The sequence below is a fragment of the Chelmon rostratus genome, chromosome 1 (genome assembly GCF_017976325.1).
Source record: "Chelmon rostratus isolate fCheRos1 chromosome 1, fCheRos1.pri, whole genome shotgun sequence".
In the NCBI taxonomy this organism is placed as follows: Eukaryota; Metazoa; Chordata; class Actinopteri; order Chaetodontiformes; family Chaetodontidae; genus Chelmon; species Chelmon rostratus.
This window is the reverse complement of record NC_055658.1, coordinates 24,948,858-24,974,035: the sequence shown is the minus strand read 5'-3', so window position 1 is coordinate 24,974,035 and position 25,178 is coordinate 24,948,858. Positions and strand designations below refer to the sequence as shown.

Genomic DNA, 25,178 nt, shown 5'->3' with positions numbered 1-25,178 from the left:
GCGCGCTGACAAATCCATCATTTAACCCTCTCATTCACTCCTTTGACACACGCTGGGGAAACTTTACACACACAGAAACACACACACACACACACACACAAACACAAATGCACTGCAGCTGCAGACGTGGACAGCCCTCCTCCTCCTCCTCCTCACCCTAGCCTTCATCGCCAGCTGCAGGAGGCTCCGTACAGTCTGAACAGCCCTGCATCTGTAACCCGATGATCACCTGCAGCTGCACCAGCACCCATGGGTGCACCAGGCAGGGCCAACGACAACAACGGTAACGCCCAGACTCATACGCAAACATCAGGAGCGCCCACCTCAATCCAGCCCCGTTAACAGATGCTTGACGATTTCCATTTTACGCTCCATTAAGTAAAGGTGTCACATTTTAACATCGATAAATCATTATCTCATTAATTCTGAAATATTACTGTAATTAATGTCACACTGCTGTCAACTGAAAACATTTCATTTCAAAAAGGTTTTTCAGGAAAACAGAAAAAAGAAAAACTTCCTAGCCGTAACTTAACAAGCTTTTTATTAATTGGTTTATGTGATCGCATTATGAAAAGGTTTCCTCAGGCACAACGGCAGAAAAACTTTCAACATGTAATCCTCCACAAGGGGTAAAGAATAATATTGATTCAGTTACAAATCTGCATCTTATCACTTTTTATTTATGTTTGTTTCATATTCATCTGGGGCTGCAACTAACAGGCTTTAATCAAGTGATTGTTTTGCTCATAAAATGTCAGAATAAAAAAGCCCATTATAATCTTGTGTAGTAATTTGCCGTGCTTAATGTATTCAAATTAGTTGTTTTAACGGATCAAAACCAAAAAGATTTCAGTTTACTATCATATAATGCAAAGCAAAGCTGCTCATATGTAAGAAGGTGAAACCAGGGAGACAAATAATTGGTGATCAAAATTGTTGACTAATTAGATTTTCTAGAAACAAAATAAACTTAACGTCAGTGGAACATTATGAAACTGACGTACGGCATGAAAGAAAAAGAAAGAAGAGAGTAAAAACTTTCTGAAAAGTCACACAGGACAGATATTATTCAGGATGTCTCTGACTGCCAATAAAACTACAAATGTTCACCCACAATCTTCAACTTATTTTAATTAATAAAACAAAAAATGCAATTTTCTGATTCGATAAGATCACAATTTTCTTTTAAAAGTGGAGCAGTGAGTGGAGCAATGTGTAAGTAGAGAGAAGAAAGGAAGACATCGCTCCTCAGTGATTTCATGGTTTTAATGTGACTCTTCAGAGGTTCAGAAAGTTTCCTCAAACTAACTTTTAGCAGAGAGAAAGAAACGAGGGCAGAGCGACCATGAAGCCCTTGACTTCTTGGTGACGGACATTTGTCAGGGCCCATTACCTCATCGGAGGTAACGCTGCCATGTGCTCACACTCTGACTCTGTGTGTGTGTGTGTGTGTGTGTGTGTGTGTGTGTGGTGGGCAGACAGCCAACACAAACTGACGGAGGCTGGCGCCGGCAAAGAGGTGACTTAGGGGTGATTAAGCTAAAAGCGGCCGACACAAATGTCAGATCTTGGTGACACAAACAAATGAAAACAACAAGAAGTTAAAAATGCTTGTATTCGCTTTCACTCGAGTGTTATAGAGCTGCCAAACATACAGACTACAGATCTGAGAAGAAGCACAGAAGCAAAGCGAAAATGTTTTGGAAGTCACAGAAATTCAAGGCCTATTTTTAGACACACAATGAAAAAGATATCTGTTCACGGGTAAATCAGATATTTGATCTTTCAGCTCCATAAATGTTTCTTATGTGACCCTGTTTTTCTTTGGAAAAGCTTTAGAATGTCAGTTCAAAATAAACAAGTATCACAGGTATAAAATGAGTCGGGGTCTTCTGGAAGAGAGCTTTTTCTAACAGGTGAGTGAAGCACGTCAAGGAGAAAGATTCTTTTAGCTGCACTGAGACATATTTTCATGAAGAAATCATTCTGGTCCACAGAATACGAAAAAGGTAAATATGGAAAATATATGTTGTTTGATGAATAAATAGGAAACAGGCTAAAGAAATAGAAGAACAAACAGAAGTTATGCTACATCGAAAGGTAATTGTACTGGATCAGTTCTGTTGATATTAGACATTAGCAGCTACAACACACTGTGGGCGGTGTGTGACTGTCACAACAAAGGTCCAAATAAAGTTAATACGCTTTTAAAAAGTTTGTTACCTTGTGGTCTCTCGTTGTTTTGCTTCGGTCTAATTTATTCTGCAGGTGTAATAATGAGGACACAACTTGTTTTTGTCAGATGAGAGATTGAAGTGTTTATACATCTTTTAGCAAAGATTTTAATAAACAGTTAATTAAAAGAATACTGTGAGCCAGTCGTTTCAAACAGTATTTTCCCAGAAGAAGAGTAAACTGTGCGTGTGTGTGTGTGTTGAGGGTCAGAGGTGGTCTTTATTTTACAGCTTCAGGATGTTCATTCAACAAAAGGCCACTTCCCGAGAGATAAAGTGTGTGTGTGTGTGTGTGTGTGTTTGTGAGTGAGAGAGGTAAGAGGTTTTTTTACAGTCATACACTACATGGCCAAAAGCATGTGGACACCCAAACATTACACCTATATGTGAATGATATTCCGAAACCATCAGCTGATTGAACAGACTCCAGTCTTGTAGATTCAGGTTTTCCACCAGATGTTTGAACCTGCTGCAGGTGATTTGCTCCCACTCAACGCTGACATTGAGTTATAAGGTTTAAGTGCTGGATGGGGTCGGGGTTCTTGGATCTGGGAAAATATTTCTTCCTGGAGCTGCTTTGTGCACGGTGACAGTATCATGTTGAAACAGGAAAGGATCTTTGCCAAAGTGCAGCATACTATTATCTCACATATAATGGCAGATTATTTCTCCTTAACTCAAACTAAGCCCCGGACCACTGACGCTGAGGTATCCACATACTTTTGGCAACACAGAATCGGCAGAGAGACAGACAGATAGATGGCAGGAGGAGGGAAAACAGGAGTCCAGAGGAAAACAAACCTCACTGATCTCTGCCCTCCTCGTAATGAAAACAACTGAGGCTAAACATGCCGATATTCAAACATCACTTGTGTGTATCACTGCTGTCTCCCCCCTCTTCCTCTCCCTCTCTCTCTCTCTCTCTCACACACACACACACGCAGACAGCTGACCTTTACAGTGAAAACTGAATACATGAATAAAACTAAAATCTGCAAATGACAAATCTGCATTTGGCCCTCCAGGTTTCCCCTGAGGTGAGCTTCAGAGAGTCAAATGAGGGCAGCTGGATTTAATCTGCCGCCTCTGGAAGGCAGACAAACACACACATGCACGCACGCACACACACACACACACACGCATGCACACACACACGCATGCACACACACACGCATGCACACACACACGCAGACTGATTTGCTAAACACACCGAACACTGATGGCTATTTCATTTGTTCACGGGAACCAGAGGAAGTGCTGCGATGAAAAGAGGAGCAGAGAGGGAGGGAAAATAAGATGTGGGGGGGCAGAAATGAGAGGACAAGAGGCAGGGAGAAGAATGAAAAGAGGATGAGGAGAAGGAAAGAAAGAGAAGTGGAAAGAAGAAATGAAAGGAGGAAGAGGAGGACGACAGGGGAGGAAGTGAAAAGGAGGGAGGAGGGAAGAGACTCCCCAGCAGAGAGGAGGCCCTGGCTGGGAGGAGGCAGCAGAGGGAGCAGCAACAGTTTGACATTTGACCAGGCAGTTAAGTTGTGGTCAAGTCCAGAATCACAAAGCAGGTTAATCCCTGGAGACGCAGCGTCCTTTCTCCCCGCTCGGACGTCTCTGGTCTGAATCCGTCAGCAGAGCTTATCGAGTCGGCAGAACCAGCAGGATTCCTCACATATCTGCACTCACCCCTCCTGCACTGTGTGTGTGCTGCAGCTAACGATCATTCTCATGAGTTCTTTGAATTGATTCACACTTTCGTCTATAAAATAATGACCACTGCCGATGGCAGGTTCCCCCTGAGCTCAAAAGAACTGCTTATTTAGTCTGACCAACAGTCCAGGAATCAAAAAGGATTCAGTTTACAATGATTGGAAACAAACAAAAGAAACAAATAGGCTGACCCTGTGACGGCTGAGATGCAGAAAACATGGAGAGAATCGCTGAACTTAATGCAACCAACTGACAGAAATTAACAAAATGTGGATGCAAATTATAAAAATGAGGGATTTTCTGAACAGTAAAAGGGTTTGTCAGAGCTCATCACTTCAATAAACTCTCAGACGAGCAACCACATCAGCAGACGCAAGATGAGTGAGTTCTGGGAAGACTTCGTGGGTGTATGCATGGAGTCTGATATTCTGTTGGAATAAATAAAAAAAACTACGTCTGCTTATGATCTTACATCAAGGAGGAACATTTCTTGAGAGTAGCCTCCGTCAGACCCACTGACCCAGTGTGACTGAGCTGTTGTTACATCAAATTCATTGATATCCGTTAAATTTTTAATATTTTCTTATTGAGTCGTCGATGTTTCATTAATCCACCACATGATTAGACGCTCTTTCTGAGCACAAAATGTGGTTCAGTTGCAAAAAACTGAAAAAAATGGAAAACCTAAAAATTGGGAAAATTAAAACAACCTTGAGAGGGGCCCTAGATTGGGACAGAAAATACCTGAATGAATGTGTAAAAAAGGAAAGCATTAAACAGCAAAGTTTGTGACCAAGTCAATTAACTTATATTGATTGTTGTTGATCAGCGGATTTGCACACGGATTTATGAGATGGATGTTGCTGAGTCATGTACTCCAGTGAATGTCAGTTAAAGACAGTCTCACCTGCTTCAGTAAACAGTGGTACCAAGCAGAGAAGAAACCACACGTTTGAAAAGCTGCGACCGGGAAAAACTTCAAATATTTAGTTGATAAATGACTCAGACTAACATTTCAACACAGATCAAAAAGCTGTCAGGCTGGAACAGCACTCAGCTTTTTACCATTTACAAAGGGCAAATTACAGAAACTCATATCCCGAGATTAAAGGCAGAAGATTAAAAAGAAGATGAATAAACACATTGAATGGAAATTAAAACTCAGAGAAAAGAACTTTGCCCAAAATCTTCTTGCCTGGAGCAGAAAGAGTTAACAACGTGAAAAAAATCAAAAGCTGTCCGGCTCCAAGAGACCTTCAGCGCCTCTTAACGAGGTTTGATTGACAAGGTGCAGAAGCCTGCTCATCGTTCCACTGTGTGTGTGTGTGTGTGTGTGTGTGTGTGTGTGTGTGTGTGATGGAAGAGGAGGTTTAGGTATTCGCTCTGTTAAGCATCTGTCATTAAACAGTGTGTGTTATGTGTCTTTCATGGTACACTGCTTTCACTCCACGCAGGAGTGAACTGAGTCAGAGCAGAGTTTTAGAGTAAAGTATCAGCAGCAGTGGAACGTATTAACAAATGTCTTGTGCATTATTTGTTCGATTGAGAAAGTTAGTGGGAAAACGAGCTTCAGAACATGATGATCTCTCACCACTGATTTGTCCTTCAGGTCATAAACTCATTTGGAAAACTGCAGCTCAGATTTCCAACATCTGGGGCAAACCCCCTCCCAACACTGAAGTTTCTTTTCAGATAACTGTTTTTTCAGTTACTCTATTGAGATTAATTAACTGAGGCAACTTGTTGGCACATTTTCAATGCAGACACATATTTAAGAAACCAAAAAGCTGCGTGTGAGAGAGCTCGGCCTTGTTCAAATCCACCTCGATCCCCGAAGAATCGAGTTCAGAACAGGCTTAGCTTCCTCAGTTTGATAAAAAAAAAAGTTGAAACTATTGGCGTGGGAAAGCGCAGATCTTCACTGATATGATGTGAGACCAGGTTTGGTCTGTGTGTGCGTATGCGAGGACGGCAGACGGACGTGTCCGATTCTTTTAGCTAAAACATATTGCGCTGAACGACCTGTTCCTCAGTCTAAATCTTTCTGCTGTAAATGGCCACAAGTTGAACTGATAAAATGGATTATGTTTGAAAAGCACTGCAGCAGGTTGTCATTTTCATCCATAAGACCTTTAAAACAGACATTAAAATGATAGATTGATTAAAAAAAAAAGGCAATGGGAGCGGGAGCAGCGGTGGAACGAAGGATGAAATGTTTCTAATCAGTCAATCACAGCAGAACGTTTCCTTCCATCTCGCACAGATGAAAACCTGCAGCGTCGTCATGTATAATTATTGTGCATAAACTGCTGGAACCTGCTGCTTCTCAACAGTTTACGAGAGAAAACTTCAGAGTCCTGCTTGTTGTTGTCATAGAAATCGGACTAATTGATCCAGGAGTTAATGTGCTTTCAAACCTAAAGTAATTATTTTAGTGGGTTTCATGAAACACAACTGAGGAGTAGTAAAGAGAATACTAAAGCTGTAAGTACTGTGGTTTGGGCTGTAATATGCACTGAAAAGTGTTTTCATTCAAAGTGGGAATAATGCTTGCGCTGCTTTTCCATCTTACATGCTGAGTTGCTGAGAGCAGAAATGAGCAAAGCTGATGTCTTGTTAAAGTGAAAGAAAAACAAGGGAACGTCCCTTTAATGACATTTTGTTTCTGTTGGTGACATTTGTCAGTTTAAGCTCGACGTGGATGGGACATAACGCGTTCTGATGAAAAGTTGTAAAATATGTGGCATTTAAGTAAAAACTAAGAAACAAACAACTATTGGTTGGTAATTTTCTCTTGTACGCATCATAGCCAAGACAAAGCAGTACTGAAATTCCAAAACAGTTGGGACGCTGTGGAAAACATAAATAAAGCAGGTTCACCACTTTGTGAAGACATGATTGGATCAAGGTTTTTTAACACATGGACTCAGGAACACTTCGGAGAACTGTTGTTTTACACAGCGTCCCAACTTTTTTGGAATCAGGGTCGAGGTACAGGCATTATTTCCTTAGTTCTACTATAAATATTATACTCAACTTCATTATTTGATTGCTGTAAATCACCACTTAACCTGCAAGCAGACAATTAAACTAAAACATGATGCATTTCTACAGTTGAAAGAGTCAACGGGATATGGAACAGGCCAAAAACTACATTGACTTTCTATGTAGTCAAAACACAGTTTTAATGTTTGGGCAGGTGCGTCACCAAGTTTATCCTCAGAAAACAGAAGATAATTAGCATTTTCAGTTAGCATTCGGTTTAGTTCTTTAGGAGACCTTCTAAATTGTGGTTATTATAAGAAATCTGAAAATCCTTTTTTGATCCTGAACCTGGTAACATGTTATTTCATTGTGTTTTTAAAGCAGCAGCAGCAGCAGCAGCAGAGCAGCCCACTGCAGCTACAGCAGCGTTTATCAGGTGGTAGTTACACGCTACATTTCCTGAGTGATGCCGTCGTGTCCCGGCCTGCAGCAGCAGACCGCCAAGGGCTCGGAGGACCTCGGCCACCCAGGCGGCGAGCTGGTGAGCTGTTGATGAAGTGAGGGGTCACTGCAGGGCTAAGTGAGACCTCACACTGGACAAGCAGGCCAGACCTCAGGCCACGGCGGCATATGGGTGTGAAGGAGGTGAGGAAGCCGAGGAGGAGCGGGGGCAGGGGGGGCGCCAAGCTGTCCACTCCGCCTCTCACGAGACCCCCAGCTGTCACAACAGACACTTACCAGCACTCACACTAAACACCCACCAGGGAGAGGGGGGCTGCATCCTTCCTCTTTCAAACAGAAGGATGGAAAAGAGGAAGGATGGAGGGAAAAGAGAGGTAATCTCTTCTTCCTGCTGCTGTGATGTCTGAGGAATGCTGGGATCTGGCCCCGACACCGTCCTCCGCCACTTCTGAAGCCGGGCGGCAAACCTGCTAATTATAGCCGCTAAAGGATGAAGGTGTGACCTCAATGGTTATTTTAAGTCTGGAGCTGACTTGTGAGAACCGTTGCACAGAGAGAGAACAGGCCGTCGCAGCAGAACAAGTTCCAGCCACGACCGCCACACGACAAAACACACAGCTGCAGTGCAGGCGAGCCGAGGTCAGACCGTAAGACGGCTCAAGTCCTGCAAGACGACGGCAGGTCAGAGTTCAGGCTGAACCACAGGGCTTCCTCTCTACTGGACTGCTTTAGCAAACGTGACTGAGGCAAAGAGAGGAATCACACAGATGAAGTTTTGTACCAGCAAACTGTCGGCATCTGTCTGAGACACTTTGGACAAATGTAGGATTTCAGTGATTTTTGTGTCATCTAATAATAATGCTGAAACTATTAGTCAGTTAATAGAACAGTTAGTTAATCCATGTGGGAATAATCCATTTTAAATTTGATCACTGATTTAGAGAAATCTGGTTAATTAGTCTGGATAAATATGCTAATTTTACCTTTGCTAACATGAGGAGTTCTTGGTCAATATAAATGAGCCATATTAAGAATATAATTAAACTTTTAAAGACTAAATCATTAACTGAGAAAAAAAACCTACTTACATTAAGTAGTATTACAGTATCATTTGCTCTACTACAAATTGCAACGGTGATGTTTTTACCACTGATGACTGGATGCACTCCAGGTTTCATGTGATGCTGAATGGACATTGTACTATATGTGATTTTACTAGTAAAATTTTAACACTTTGGCATTTATCTCACTAGTTTCACGTATTTTATTGCGTGTTGTGTATCTTATCTTCGCGTCTGTGCGAGTTTTATCTTTCACCTTCCTGCAAGATAAAGTTTCATTGCCTCTAAAGTAAAACAGGCAGCTGTAAAAACCTAAACTGTTGTGCACCTGCAAGTTTTCCAAGTGCAAAAAAAAATTATGCTATTTCTTTGTCATATAGGTGTAAACACTGAATATAGAACCATATCCCTACCAGGAATGAATTTTGAAACAACACTAACTCATGAGCACAAGTTACCATTATAGTGTATGAATTTTTGACGTTCATAAATAAAACTACATGAGAACTTACACACCCATGAATGCAGCAGTGATCTCAGGAGTTTTCTTCCACTGTAACCAGAAGAACTTTCTCTGCACAAACACTTCTCACTTTAACAACACTCCCACCTGCTTCCGTTTGTCGAATGCATGCTGCTTGCACCATTCCTCGACCAAACGCACCCTCCATTCCTGCTTTCTTTCCACACCTGAGAGCCTATTGACAGAGTGTCCCGGTAACACGCGTATCACTTAACCCCGTGTCAAAACACAGGTGTAACGTAAGCCCGGGGAGCAGGCGAAGGTCCTGAGCTCATAAAGGAATGTGCATGCTGGGAATAGCACCCTGCGCGGAGGAGAGGCCCCTCGCTGAGAGCGAACAGCAGAGTACAGAGTTACTGCAGGGACGAGAGCTGGAAAACAGCCAGACGCTGACAGAGGGAGAAGACACACCTACACCTCAGGGAGCCACAGCACAACTAGACAGAAATGTGACTCAGCGATTATGAACGACAGAAAGTGATGAGCAGGTTAGGGTAAAAGAGAGAAAGTAGCTGTGCTCTTACCACGGCGCCCCGTATATCCGGAATCCCTTTATGGTGACGTCCGAGTCCTGCAGGTAGACACAGTTTGTGAGGAGCGACTGGACATTGTCAAAGTCCTCCGGTTTGAGTTTGGAGACTGAGGGGAATCGGTAGTAATCCTGCTTCACCAGCTCGGCCATAAAGTCCTTATCGAAGGTCAGCTCGTGGTTCCCGGCGATCACCACCTTAAACTCGTACGGGAGGCCACCTAGAAGAGACAGGAGCAAGCAGGGAGAGGGTGGTGAGGTGAGGTCTCATGTCCACAGATCTACCAACTGAACTGCAGACGCTGCAGTTACATCATTTGAGTCTGGCCTTGATGCTCAGTATATTTATATAGTTTTAACCTCCTTTATATGCATAATGTGTTGCATCACTGCAAACAAATAAAGATTTAGATTGACTCTTAACTGAGCAGCGATTTATTTTATCGTTCTGATAAAATTCAATAAGAGTTCAAATCTGTTGCTGGACGACACCATTTCTGAATCTATATTTGCACAGATTTTACTTCATGTTGTCAGCAAATATCAGTGTATTATTGAGCGCACACTGAAATTTTGATTTCATAACACTGTAAATAATTCTGAACAGCGAACAAATTCTTCACACGCAGCATATTTTCCTCCATATTGTGCAGCTCTGCTCTCTTTCAAGCAGTATTTTATAAAATCACACAGGGGTTGTACTTTCTAGCTGGTTGGTGTATTTCTACAGAAACAGCAGGTTGTCCTAATGTTTTGTACATGGAGCATACACTCCCTCAGCAGCTCCCGGTATACCTAACCCTGAGCACAGATCAGGACTGGAAAGAAAACTCAGATAAGTGGAGGGGGAAAAAATACCCTCAATTCAGACAGTCAGAGAGGTTACAGCCACAGCTGACGGCTCTGCTTGACCCTCGCAGACCACTGTCCATCTCTGCTGACGCCAGGCGGCTGGGAAAAGCATGAACCTGAACTAAATAGAGAAGAACATCTATTACAATTCTCATCCCCTCATCTTTCAACTTCTGCTGTGCCCTTTTCGCTCTCCTCTGTCGGGGTGATTTGTCCCGGTTCCCCTTTGCCATCAAGAAACTGACTTACTACTTTATTCCGGCCGATTGAGCACTCAGCGAAAGGGTCTGGCCTTCGTCACCTCTCCATTCTCTCTCTATATTTCTCTTTTTCCTCTCCTGGATTCTGTTGTAGGCTTCCTGTTGAACGTCTTCCAGTCTTTATTCCTTTCTGTCCTTTTTAGCCTGCTCTGTTAGCTTTCTGCAGGATAATTTATGTGCAAGGTTAGCTGGACCAAAGCCATGGGTGGAATGGGTGCTCGGGGCGCTGCAGCACTCCTGCCCCCAGTTACAGCACCCACAACCAAGGCAATATAATGCATGATAGGGCTGCATCTAAAAGTTATTTTCATTATTGATTAATGTGCTAATTATTTTCTCAATTGTTTGGTCGTTAAAATGTCAGAATACAGCGAAAAACGCCAGAATTTCCAGCAGCCCAAAGTGCCGTCCAACAGTCCACGAAGCTAATTTTTCTTCACTTTCAATTAATACAAAGAAAAGCATTAAATCATAACAAGTGATAAGCTGGAACTATGAATGTTTGGCATTCTTGCTTGAAAAATGTCTTAAATGATTAATCAATTCTGAAAATATTCAATTAATTTTCTGTCAATCAACAGAATTTAGCTGCTTCAGCTCTACTTTATAATACTGTGTGGTTTCATTTTGATTGTTTTATTTTGGCAGGATGGTGCTTTGGAAGCTCACAGTGACATGAGTGATGACTGAGTGATGCGCTAACAATTTCATCCTGATCGCTAAAGATCATTTCTTAACATGCTATCATTTTGTTTGGTCGAAGATGTGGTGCTGTCAAGATTCATATCATTGCATGGACCCAATACTGAGCTGGTCTGCTGCAACAAATGAGCTGAATTTAGTTGTGAGGTTAAAGTTTAGAGGTCTAGATTGTACATATGCTTTGCTAAATGTTGAAATATAGCTGCCGATATGACATAACTACACAAAAGCAATGCACCCAAATGAAATCAATGAATTTGATCAATGAAAACTTTGAGTCTGACTGCTAGGAAGGAATTCAGCTTCCCAACATCAGCTGATTGCCCCTATTTGTGGAGTGCTTTCTGCTTTTAGTTCCTCCGCTCCGTATTTCTCCGGCCAGGAATAGCAGAATGTTATAATGCATGCCAAGAGGGCAAATTGAATAAAATGTTCAATAAAGAATCCAATAAAACTTATTTGTTGAATAAAAATGCTTTTGACTCATGACAGTAAGTGAAAGAAAAGATGTGAGCCGCTCAATTTTGCAGCAGTGAAGTTCAGAATTGGAAATGAAACTGAACTAAAATAAACTGAATAAAATAAAAATTCAGTCAAGATGTGCTGGCACGATGCGGATAAATAAAAAGAAAAATCTAGTGTGTGAGTGTGTGTGCATGCAAGACACAGTGTGTGTGTGTTCTCTAATGCCGAAAATGAAAGAATCATGGTTCCCCGGTCTATAGGTTTCATTCCCGCTACTGTAAATTAGTTCTTGTCGCGTCTCAGGATCATAAATTCCAGTCTAACCTTATATGAGAGCGCCGTCTCTCAGTCCCCTGGCACTCTAACTGGATCTCTCTCTCTCTCTCACACACACACACACACACACACACACACACTCACACACACTCACTCACACACACACACACACACACACACACACACACACACCAAAGCGAATCATCCCGGCAGGGAAAAGGTGGGGAAAAAAACATAATTACCATCAAACAACTCCATCTCCATTACTCTGCTGGGAATTTCTACTGCTTTTTATTGCCACTGTGATACATCTTACAGAGGGTTGGTGGAGTGATGCACCGAGATTTATTTTTTATTCTTCGCCCACAAACAGGGGGTATGAAAGACAGGAGGAAAATCAAACCGAAATCTCTTTGAAGAACAAGAGCAAAGTGTGCAGAGAAATGTTTTGTCATACCTCTCAAGAAGACAGACTTCTGTGTAAGACAAAAGAGCTGCACCTGCATGCAGTTTTTTCCAAAGTGCAATAATAAAAATACACTCTCTTTCCAAACATTAAATAAAACCATGTTGCATTCCTTAAATTAAACAGGTCACGTCTCCTCAAAATGAATCCTTGAGAAAACCCAAGATCCAAATCAACACGTGTTTTCTGGGTTTCTGCTCTGGTGTTACAACCTGCAACTTTATTGTTCTGTTTGCTTCCTGCATTAGTCGGCAGCTGTTTACAGGAATAACAATCTGATAAACTCACTGTCCAGAAACATGACAAAATCACAGCTGTAACTAACCAATATTTTAATTATCAATTAACCTGACAGTTATTTTTGTGATTAATCCATGATTGTTTAGATCATAAAATGATGGAAAATAGCAAAACTGTTTTGTCCAACAAACAGCAAACAGTCAACCCAAAGATATTCAGGTTATTATCATATAAGACAAAGGTAACCCGCAACTTCTCAAGCAGAAACTGGGTCATTTTTGCTTAAACGATTATTAAAATGGTCGCCAGCTTTTTTTTTTTCTTCTATGAGCGACTACGACATTCAGGACTGCTGCATTTTAGTTGTCATCAACTAGTCCCGAAAAGTAGTCGACTAGTCAGTTAATCGCAGGAGATAAATCTTATTTTCTCACCTAACAACAATGATCAAGTGTTAGCTAATGTAGGCGAACCAACCTGCGGGTAGGAGAAATAGCCTCGTTTGGCTCTTTACAAATGAGCTGTGATCTGAAAACCACAGGTTTGAACCAGTCGAATATCTATTTTGCGCATTATGCCCATAAGAAGGCAAACTAAGACAATGAGAGAAATACTTCTTGTATATTTATTTTAACATAAATTTGTCCTTTAAATGATCTGCAAACCTACACATTGCAAAATAAACATATAAAATAATGTCCTGCCAAATATTATCTGTATTTAGGGAAACTATTTTCCCATGTTTTCTTGTCTAAGTGAGTATTGGGGGCTACATCTTTTTAACCTGGTCTAGTATTGAGTATTAAGTGCTGCAGCCTGCAGCTGCCAAATGGGCTGCAATATTAATCTCTTGGGGTGTTTGTGCACTGTCAATGTATGTCCAATGTATGTAGTGTAGTTTTCTTAGTGTTTGAGAACATTATGGAAATGACCCTACAGAGACAGACCTTGTAGTTAAAGAGTAACATCTTTTTTGTTTAGCCAGAAACACCAAAGCTACCAGACTCCATTTACAAAAACAGTAATTTTATCATCGTAGAAAACAAAACTCACTAAAACCGTCTTGGTTTGTCTCTCACTGTTCCAGCAATCATCACAGACTCTGGTTTGGTCAAAATAAACCCTTAATTCACCAAATCAAGAAAGAGGTAGGACGATATTTGCCTAATTTTTACTTCACATGATTTACTCTTTAAACAAACTGAAAACAAAAACAGGAAGTAAATTGAACGTCCTAGAGTTAGCTCTCACTGTTGAACACATATAATCAACTCCTGTATCAACACACATTACACATCTGGGCTCAGACACAAACCCACACAGGCTACTGAGGCCTGTGGGAGCAGATTGAAGCAGCAGATCAGAGCTGGTGCGCAACCATCAGACACGCTGGGTCAGGGAAAGCTCGTTCCTCTGCATCGATCTCCAATGATTTCCCTCAACAGGCCAAACATCAGTCGATGGCCCGGACAAACTGCTGCCTCCTCCAGAGTCTGAGAGGCAGCAGAGGAGCACAAACACGCCACTCTGAAGCTTTAAATCTGCAATAACAACCTCATCCAGCCCAAAGTTTACACTATTTGGGAAGCATGTGTGAGCAGTCAGTCCACGCATTGCAACCCTCAGAAAAGCATCCACATACAGCATCAATTACTGTACTAATGTGCCTTCAAAATGTCATTTTCCCATGTGGTTTTCATCTCGCTGCCGACTCCCGACCTCCTCCATGTCTGACTCAGTCGCTTCCTTTCTTAGTCTCTCTCTGCCTTCATCAGCAGACAAAAAACAGCCTTGGAGGGAATACTGAACCTTTCACATGCACCTGGGTTTTCTTTATTGGAGCCCATTCTGTATGTAAAGCTCACACCTACACGGTAAAATCCACATCATGCATACCTGCAGACTGTTGAGAGCTGGCTCCCCTCACAACAGTGGAAATGAAAGATGCAGGCTAAAGCATGCTTTCACTGACTTAAAAGCTTCTAAACTTTAGCAGCTTTGATCGTCTGAAGGCGGTCCTTTGCACAAGCTACAGAAATAAGAAATAATATCTTTACTACAATTTCACCAATATGGATACTTGAAGCCAGGACAGACCAGACCAGAGTGATGTTTAAATTTGACCAATTACAGCTGAAATTACAGCTTTAATATTCATATTATAACTTTTTTGTCAAACTTAATCAAAAAAACCTTTTATTCCTCCATTTTCGACAAGTGTTTGTAATATTTTAGTTGTAGTTTCTTCCCTTTCACCCACAGAGTTTGATAACCAGGTGTCAGCTCCACACTCACAACCTTCAACAGGACATTAACAGGCAAGGTGCTCCCAGCTACACTGAGCCATTTTCCACTTTGCTCTGCATCGATTCCCCATTATGGCCGATATCGCTGTTTTCACCCCGGCTTAACAAAGAACAAACACACACTCACAAACACACGCACACACGCGCTTGATGTAGCTGTCTGTGTTGATGGATGGAGGAGTTTGATAGAAAAGCTGACCAGTGTGTCCTCCTGGTGCTGGCAGGTGCTGTATTCGCAGTGATACTGCAGAAAACAGAGGGGAAAGAAATGGGGCATATGTGTGTGTGTGTGTGTGTGTGTGTGTGTGTGTGTGTGTGTGTGTGTGTGTGTTTGTGCATCAGGAGAATTAGGGCACAGCACCTGGCAGTACAGTAAAGAGTCAGCCTGGAAAAATTGGGTTCACTTACTGTGGCAATTCAACAACTGAAACTTCAGGTTTTAAAGGTCTGTGTATAAAACAATATAAAGATATGGAGTGTTGAATCATTGCAAATACACATCAAACCTGTATCAGACTGCAGCAGTTATTACACGTTTTTATCTGTGAGACCAGTTAAAAAGCTCTTTTTTTTCCCTTCTAAATGTTGGAGTTGTGTGTGCGAGTGTGCTTTCTATCCAAACACCCAAACACACCCTCCCATGTTTATCCGTTAGGTTCTGACACGACTGTGCATGGGGATTGAGATGTTGTTAGCTAAATTCTGACGGAACATAGCGAGCATGAGGACGGACAGTCAAGATTCTGCTGCAGGAGCGCTTTGAGAAGTTTCTAAAAAACTGGATGAATGTTGGAATCCAACTGCAACTGCTGTGAATCCAGACTGACTGCAGCTGCTGTCATCTGTGGAGCGGCAAAACTCTGACAGCCACCTTTCAGCTCTACAGGGGGTGAGCGTTTGATACTCAGAATATAGATTTTGAGAAGGGTTGACATTTTTTTGTAAAACTGAAGGTTCCAACTCTTACAATAAAAATAGGTCAGGCTTTCTGAAAAAATACTCCATTGTATTTATTAATTGTTTAGTCTAAGTCTAACAAACTTAGTTTTCATTATGGTAAAATGAGACACGTTTACTTCCCTCTCAGCAGGCCCCGCATCATGAACTGAAGCTGGATTTTGAAGGTAAACATCGCTGCCAATCTTCAAGTCCCTCAACGCTTTTTCAGCATCAAACCACTTCCTGTTCCTTGTGGTGTCTTCATCCACTTTTTGTACAAAGGCCTAACTACAGAGAGAAAAGTGCCGAGGTGCGTCCAGAGAAAACACAAAGAGAATTTTAACCTCAGCCGCTGGATTGTTTTTGCAGTCCCTGTTTATTCACCCCCATCAGCCAATGAGAGACATCAGGCAGAACTAGCTGGCATCATGCACAACAATCGTGTGTGTGACAGCTCCATTTTGACTGAATGTAACACTCACAAGGAACTCCAGTTCTCCCTCCAGTGTCCTTTTTACTCTCGTCTCCATCAGCACATGAACTGGAGTCATGAGGCTTCGGGATATGCACAAATTTCCCCTCGTGCTCAAACATTTTCAACACATGCAGACATGTCTTTGCCTCCATTCGTGCCTCCCAGGGCAATTTGTCAACTTGCGTCTTTCCGTTTGCTTTATATGCAATTGCAATGCAGCTAAAATTGCATTCAGTGCATTCAGTCTTTCAGACTGTTTTAAGAATGCATTTCAGACATTGTGCTCATGCCTTTAAATTTGGGGTGAGTGTGGTGGGTGGCACTTATTGATTTATGCACTTGGTGAGAGGGAACGTCAGACTGCATGTGTGTGTTTTTTGGAGCGTGTGTGTGAAACCTGACTACATTAGAGGGACAGAAATGCTTCAGAGTCACTTCATCTCTCGCCTGGAGGGTCTACAAATGAAACACTGGCTGCTGGGACAGACACACACACACACACACACACACACACACACACACACACGCACACACACACAAACACACACACACAGCATGGGGCCAGAGGGAGAGGTCAAAGGTTAACTGAGCCAGGGTGTTAGGTCAGAAGGGTTAAACTGGACACTTTAGCACAGCAGTTGTGGGGTCAGCGGGGGAGGGCCAGGGGGAATCACTGTGTGGCCCAGTTTCTAGTTATGCGTGCAACATGTCTCGTGCCTTGGCCCGTCCCCCTGCTCACGAAAGCCTGCGCATGTCAGCTTTGCGCGAGTGTGAAAACAATGCGTGCGTTCCAGCGGCGTGCGGGCGAATGTGTGTCTTAAGCGGCTTAGTACCTAGCCAGTCGTTGAACTTCTTAACCTCGGAGGGCAGGCCCAGCTCGGTGAAGTCACCCATGTGAAGCAGCACGTCGCCGTAGGGCATCTGGATGCCGTCTGTGCGCGAGTGTGTGTCTGACACACACACAAACCTGGTGTGTCCTGCTGGCTTGGGAGTGTCATAAGGAATGGGGTCCACCCTGAAGAGACAGAGAGAGAGAGAGCTGTTGAGAGCGGGGTTGAACAATGAGCCCTAAACTTTACGTCAGGACAAACAATGTGACAATCAATAATGACACAGTAAACAACATTTCATAATCCATCAGTGGTGGTTCTTAATTCACATATATTTATTTCGAATTATTATCTGGCAAGTTAAAGATTCTTCTGGACTGTGAGCTAATTGGGTGAAATTCTGGTCAGCTCCTGCTCACAGTTTAATTATATGCGATTTTGACTTTTTATGTATAAAAAAGCTGTATATGAGGCATCCGCTGAGCTTCGAGTCTGGATGGGGGCCTCTGTTGCATGGGGTCCCCCCTCCCTCACCCTAATGTTGCCTGTCTGACTTTGCTGTCCCTTTTAATAAAGGTTACAAAACACAAACTGGAAAAAACAAACCGAAACGGTAATACCAGTAAATCATGCATCGCTGGGTTGAGATTTATAATGTCAGTGACTTTGTTTCACTGAACTCAGGTCAGTTTGTTGTACATCCCTGTGTGTGTGTTTGTTTGTGTTGATGGTTGATGAAAGTGAAGACATGTGCATGTTCATTCATTTTACTGCATTAACAACAGCTTCCACATACCAACGTAATCAATGACTTACACCAGTTTTATTATGTTGAATGAACTTTATCGGTGCTTCCTTGGAAATACTCCTTTAACAACATGCTGCCTCGCAACATGCAGTGAATTCCATGTTATGTTTGAGTAATATTAGTTTTTATGAAAACTGCTGTGACATAGGTTATGGATTATGTATGAAAATGTAAAGCAGGCAGAGATAAACTGGCTGTAAAATATATACAATAATAATCATAAATAATAAATAAATATATATTATTGCTGAGGAGCAGGAATTGCAGGTGTTTACCCTCAACTTCAGAAGCTGTTGACACAGTTTGTGAATATTTTCAGCCCTCGAGGTCGTTTGCAGACATTTTAATCGGTAAAAAATGTCTTTAGCACCTTAGCTGTGACTTTCTCAAAATCCCTACGAGGCGACCAACACTGCAGCTGGACGCCATCAATCTGAAAAGGGCTGTATAAATTCTAAGAAACCGATTTCTTACCCATCAAATGACAATGTCATCAGTCAAGTATGTTTGATTCCTTTTCATCACCAAGAAAAAGGACCAAACTCAACCCATCTTGCAAGCAAAGAACTTTTCCACTTATTCATAAGACATCTGCCCATGGTTTCATTTAGTCATTTTATTATTTCGAACATTATTCTCAGTAAAAAGAGCTGCGATTCAAAGAATGTGCCCTTTTCCCTCTTTGTGATATTTTAAAAAGGTACACTTGATCCAGAAGCATATTTTTAGGAAATGTATGCTAATTTCATACCAGATAGCAGAGGGGACACAGCTGAAGACTGGAACCTTAAAAAGATCATTTGTTGTGCAAAATAAATTACATGGTCCACAGAATAATGCATGCAGCACAGCAAAATGCATCTCAAAGAAAAGAGGAGACAGTTACAACAGTGAGAAATGTGCAGCTTGGGCTGGAAAACAACCAGTGCTCGGGTTGATTTGTGCACACGGGGAGGGCAATGGCTGTTTTGTGGCATCAGATTGGCTAAAGAGATGGTGAATTAAGGCATGCCATGTCCTTTCTATCCATTATCTAAAGAAAAAACACTTAGACTCAAGTCTGGCTGGAAGAAGCCTTTTCTTCAGCCTTTTTGTTCGATGTGAGCACGTCTGTTAAAAAGGAAGAAAAACCTGTACTTTTTTCTGACTGAAAGGAAAGAGGAAAAAAAAATAATCTTGTCTGTAATTGAAGTCTACAATGTGCAATCTTCCAGCACTCTGCCACTAGACCATTATTTCATTAGAAGGGATGTCACTCTGTCGACAACATCAGACACATAATCAACGCTGCAATCTCCAACCTGACAAGCACACACACACACACACAAACACACACGCACACACACACACATATACACAGAGTTAACTTGCATGTGTGCACAAACATGGCATAAAAACATCCACAGAAGAAGATGAAATCAAAAGGTTTCAGACTGGAGACGACGTCGTTAACAGAGACGGAGAAAATGGGCACCTCGGCACAAAAGAAAATATTAGTGGGGGGGGGGCACATTGCATTTGAGGAGTTCTCATTTGGGAAGCAATTTTCCTGTTTTCCCATTTCTAGGGCATGCTGAGCAGAATATTAGACACGGGAAAGCTTCACAAACAATAACAGAGCAGTAACGAACACCAAGGGTTGTCGTGAGGTGCTGATCACAGGAAGTAAACTTGAGTAGAAAATGACTGTGGATGCTGAAGCACCCCTGAGGGCTGAAATGTCATCTGAATAAAAGAAACGCACATGAAGCCAGATTGTGCAACACTTCTGTTCTACTCTAAAGCTTCGCAAACAGCCTGGAATCTGTTGTTGTTCTGTTTTTGAGTTGAACTGTCATCTGCAAGGTCTTGTTGGTGTAGGACAACGGTGGACAAGCTGGTGACCATCTGCAGCGTGTAGTCACTGTCTGTAGCCTGGAGTCCAGCCACCATCTGCAGTCACTATCTGTGGTCAGAAGTCTGCAGCAGGGGCGGCGAATTGGATAAAATCCTCAGTCGTGATAAACAAACGGGTGACTAATACTGTTGGTTCGCCATGAACCTGCAGAACAGCTTCAATGCTCCTTGTCATAGAGCCGTCAACTCCCTGAGCTCTGTCTGAGGGATGGGCACCCTTCATGCTCAAGATATTCCCGCATCTGGCGCCATGATGATGGTGTTGGGGAGCTCTGGCTGACATTTGCTCCATAAAATCCCATCACTGTGCAGATGAGTTGATCTGGCGACTGAGGGCCACGGCAAATTATTCATAATCAAAAATCACATCAGTCACACTCACTCTGATTTACAACACTGACCTGATACAACCATACAACATTGTTAAAGGGATCGATACATCAGTAGTAACAGCGTAGCTAAATCTAATTGACAAACTATGTCACCATAATCACACAGCTCTCTTTGTCTAACCACCATTTGGAGTCCTCATCAGGAGCTACTGTCTGCAGCAGCTCGAGACTTCCACAAGTGTTGCTTCTGCCTCTGCACAAGTGGATGAATTGAAAGCTGCAGGGCAAGAAGAGGCTGTTTAAGGTCTGATTCTGACATGCTGGATTCAGACAGACAGACAAAAACATGTAACAGCCTCTTTAATTTGAGTTAGGCAACTGTTGAAAATCTCTGGCAAAAATATGCAGGATTCTCCGGCTAAAAAGTTTAACCTATTTCAATTTTTGCAGCAACGTTATGTGACATCATCTGGCAAAGCACTGCACTGGCCAATCACATACGTGCAAGCACAAATCCTGGAGATTATGTAGCATGAATTCCTTATTTCTAGTGTTTATTATGCAATCATTGCAACGAAAGCTGAAACTAGTGCCTCCAGAAAACTGTCCAGAGCAATAAAATCCTTTTAAATATCATTAACCACTGTGCAGTGTTTAAGTATCTGTTAACGAATGGATCTGCAACTCAAACTGGACTTCTTGGATCATATCTTTCTGGCACCTCAAGCAACATGGGCTGTTTGTCTGAACACCTGAGCAAGCATAAAATTTACAGCGCAGACATAAGAGACTCTGATCCTCAAAAAGCCAGCACTGTTTAGAGAAGAGTGATTAAATTCTGTTTTGTTGTATATTAATTTGTGATAATTTTTCCTCATCGGTGCATTTGAAGACCACAGACTTGACAGAAGACTTGTAACTAGAAAACAGAATCTCGTCCGTTGCCTGTGGCTTGTGTTTTCTCGTCTGTAGCAGTCAGTAGTCAGTATTTGGTAGCCATTAGTCCGGTCCCTCCTTTAAAGCTCTTTCGCTGCTCCAGCTGAAAGATCTCAGCCTCGCTCTGAGAAAGTGGAGCAGATCGAGCCGCCCTGGACTCCATATTCAACCCACTGGACAAAATGAAAACTAGCTCCAGAGAAAATGATGTTTACTATTGACCGTGTGCATTAAATATGTTTCAATGCACCGATACGCACACACACATTAATGTAAGCCATCAGAGCAGCGTATACATAGCAGTGTAGCTGGTGATTAGATTTGGTTCTCTGTGGTGCCTGGACGTCATGCAGCTTTACAGGATTCGACAGTTCTCTTCATGGAGGAAGGACGAATGCAGAACCACATGGGATGGCCGAACACCCAGCCACACACACACATATATATATATATATATATATATATATATGCACACACACAAGCATGCATATTAAACAAAGCCAGGAGAAAAACAACCTCCATCTCCTCCCCTTTCCTTTGAGATTTAATCCACCCTGAGAATGTAAGTAAATACCAGCAGCCCCTATCAATTAAAGCAGGCCCGGGCCAAGAAACCTTCATGATAGTGCTGCATAGGTCTCTCACACACACACACACACACACACACACACACACACACACACACACACACACACACACACACACACACACACACACACACACACACACACACACACACACACACACACACACACACGCAAGCACAAAGAGAGAGGGCCCCTGTCCTTCCTGTTAACATATGACTGTATAACAATCCAGAGGTTCATTAGTAATGTATACAGGAGTTCAGGAGTTCAGCAGTGCAGCAGAGAGCCTCTGATCTATTGTAAACGGAGACAGTGAAAATGAAAAAGTCTTCTTGTGCTCCAGCAGCAGGTAAAAGAATATTCTCCAGTGACGGACTGAGCTGTGTTAGCAAGAAGGTTCGTGTTAACATGTCTGAGCTTCGGCGTGACATCAGAGGGAAGACTGTGGAGGGAAAAGAGTGGGGGAGAGGAGAAATGCTAATGCGCTTGAGGAGGGCAGGAGCACACTCTCAAATCCGCCATGACATTGGAGCTGACACAAAACCGAGGTCTGTGGCTGCAGAAATATCTGCTGGATGAAGAAACGTCTGTGATCCTACAGAAACCTCACTGCATTAACTTCTCCTCACCTACGGCTGCAACATCACAGCAAAATAAGCTTTGAGGTCTCAAAACCATGATTGTTAATCACATTCATCAGCCTGCATTTCAGGATTATATTATTGCGCTTCTGCAACTTCACATCCATTTTCACTTTGATCATGAAGTGCAGTAATTCTTGAGCTGACACCAGCCAGACACTGTTTTCATTCGTACTGTTGCGCTCTTCTTGTGTTCTTAATTACAAAATACAAAGAAAACAGACGATGCCCGTTCTTTGGGAGCTAAAACAGTGTTTTCTCTCTGAAAATCGAGCCAGCTTGTCGTTTTTCACTTTGCTCGCTCTGCCTGTCTTCTCTAGTGTTTTATCATCTCAGGCTGCCGTTTATTCACATCACACAACCCTTCAGATTCAAATGTTACTGTGCAATTCCAACAAGGACTTTCATGTGAATTAAAAAAAAAAACCTTCAATATCATTTTATGGTGTAATCATTAACATTAGAGTCTGCAGTAATATCAAAAAAGCCCTGCAGCCTTCATAAATCACATAAATAGCACATCTATAATATCAGCTAAAATAAGACTCAAGCTTGAGGTGCCCTAAAAATGTTCAGAAAACTATACAAGTTAAATATGGAACGCAACTAAATCCTGGAAAATCAGATTGATCCCATGCAGTTATTGGTTGCATGTGTCATATAGAGGAGAACAACAGTGAGGGAAGTATAAATCAGCATGGGAGAGACAGAAGGAGGGAAGGAGGAGTGCTCTCTGATGTCTGTAGGAGGATATTCAATTTGACTGAGCACACTTGGCTCTGTGGCCTTTTGGAAAACACACAAGTAAACGGGGTCAAAGTTCAGTCTGGGCTTGCTTCTTCAAACGTGACACTTTACTCGCAGCAGATAAGAAGGTCGCCGGTTATGTCACGCTCTGTCTCGACAAGCTCTTTAAGGAAGCCACATAATCGTTGTGATTGATTACAAAAAGTCCTCGAGTTTGTTCTGAAACCCCCCCGAGTCTTCACGTCCCCCAAAACAGGCCGAGGCTGTTTGCTGCCCGGCCAAAAAACTGTCCAGCTAAAGAGCTCTCATCATACGTTATAGCAATTGTTACATTTAAAGCCTGCTATCCATCACTATAAGAGCTAACTTCATGTATACCTCTAATGTATTAATAAGACCTGCAAAGAAAAGAAAGTGAACTTTCCTCTCTTTTACTGAGCTCTTGGAGTTAAAACTAAAAGTTTAAATGATGCTTTTGTGGTGTGCTGACGTGGAAAGCTTTTAAGTTTCGATTAAGCCATTTTAAGAATTACCACAAAGAAAGAAAGAATTAGTTTTGAAAACTAGCCTAAACAGAGCTCATGCAAGCTCAAATTGAGCCATGTTTTGGGTCAATTATTCTGCTGTTAATCACTTCATATTACCGGTACTGATTTGCAATAATTATGATGGGAGGAAAACAGGTGGCGCTATGGGGCGACAAAGCGAATCTGAGGAGGAGGTCAGGGCAGATAGAACGACAAAACACGGGTATCAAACACAGGAGAGCGCTCTTTTTTAAAGCATGACCACGATTGTCCCCTAACTTCAATTACGTAACGTGAGGATTCACCTTGCCAGACTTCAAGTCTATGAGTCCTATGAGGAACTACTGGCACCTACAGGTGGGAGACTGACCAGAACTGGAGAGTATTTCTTCTTTGCACAAGCGGCACTGAGGGCTTTTCTCCATGGAAAACACGATTTCGCTCTTTTCCTGACTGGCTTCAGCCTTTTGATCTGACTAGTTGAAGTCAGCCTGTGATGGGCAGATGGTCCATCCAATCACCTGCCAAGTATTTTTTGAAAGTGCCTGCCCTTTCCCAAACAGCAGATGACTTCACAGATGGTTGTGTGTAACAAACCATCTGACCCGTCAGGTTAATCGAATATGATCGTCGTGACTGACGTGCAGACACTACTCTTTCTGTTGTCATGCTTGAGAAGATCAAAAATATGTTATCATGTATCGAAATTGTGTTATTCCACATTCCATTATACTGTAGTACTGCTACAAATAACATATCATGTGTATACTTAGACACAGATTCAGTTTGAAGAAAAATGTGTTTTTTTCAGCCTCTCAAATATGGAGATTTCCTGTTTTTCTCTGTTTTGTATCATATTAAACTGAATATCTTTGGGTTTTGGACTGACAAAACAACATTTAAATACATCACCTTGGAATCTGAGGAACTGGGATGGACATTTCTCACTATTTTCTGACATTCTCTAACACACACACAACTAATCATGAAAGCAACCAGCAGATTAATCAACAGTGAAAATAATAATTAGTTGCAGGCCTACTCTACAGTATTTCATATATACGCGACTTGGCCACAAGTGCATGAATAATCGATGAACGAATATGAACGCCTGAACATTACATCCATACATCATTCTAAAACTATGGGCATTAATCTGCTGCTTTGACAGCCTGCTCTCTTTCTGAGGGATCTCGGCTGCAGGGATCTGCTCCCATTTGGCCACGACAGCATCAGTCAGGTCAGCCACTGACGCTGGGTGAAAACGCCTGGCTCGGGTGCTGCGTTCCAGTTCATCCCTAAGGTTCTGAATGGGGTTGAGGTCAGGGCCAGTCAAACTCTTCTACACCAAACTGGGGAAACCATTTCTTTACGAGGCTGGCTTTGAGCAAGGGG

At 42.2% G+C, this 25,178-nt stretch overlaps 1 protein-coding gene across 2 annotated transcripts in view; it reads right to left on the bottom strand.

The window, feature by feature from the left end:
* mpped2a (metallophosphoesterase domain containing 2a) overlaps positions 1-25,178 on the bottom strand; it is a 65,163-nt gene that overhangs the window by 24,536 nt on the left and 15,449 nt on the right. For both annotated transcript variants that reach the window (XM_041934693.1, XM_041934684.1), the window contains 2 exons: positions 17,313-17,494; positions 9,494-9,719 (listed from right to left, as the gene is read on the bottom strand). In XM_041934693.1, the coding sequence (XP_041790627.1) occupies positions 9,494-9,719; positions 17,313-17,494 (408 nt within the window). The remainder of the gene's footprint in view (positions 1-9,493; positions 9,720-17,312; positions 17,495-25,178) is intronic.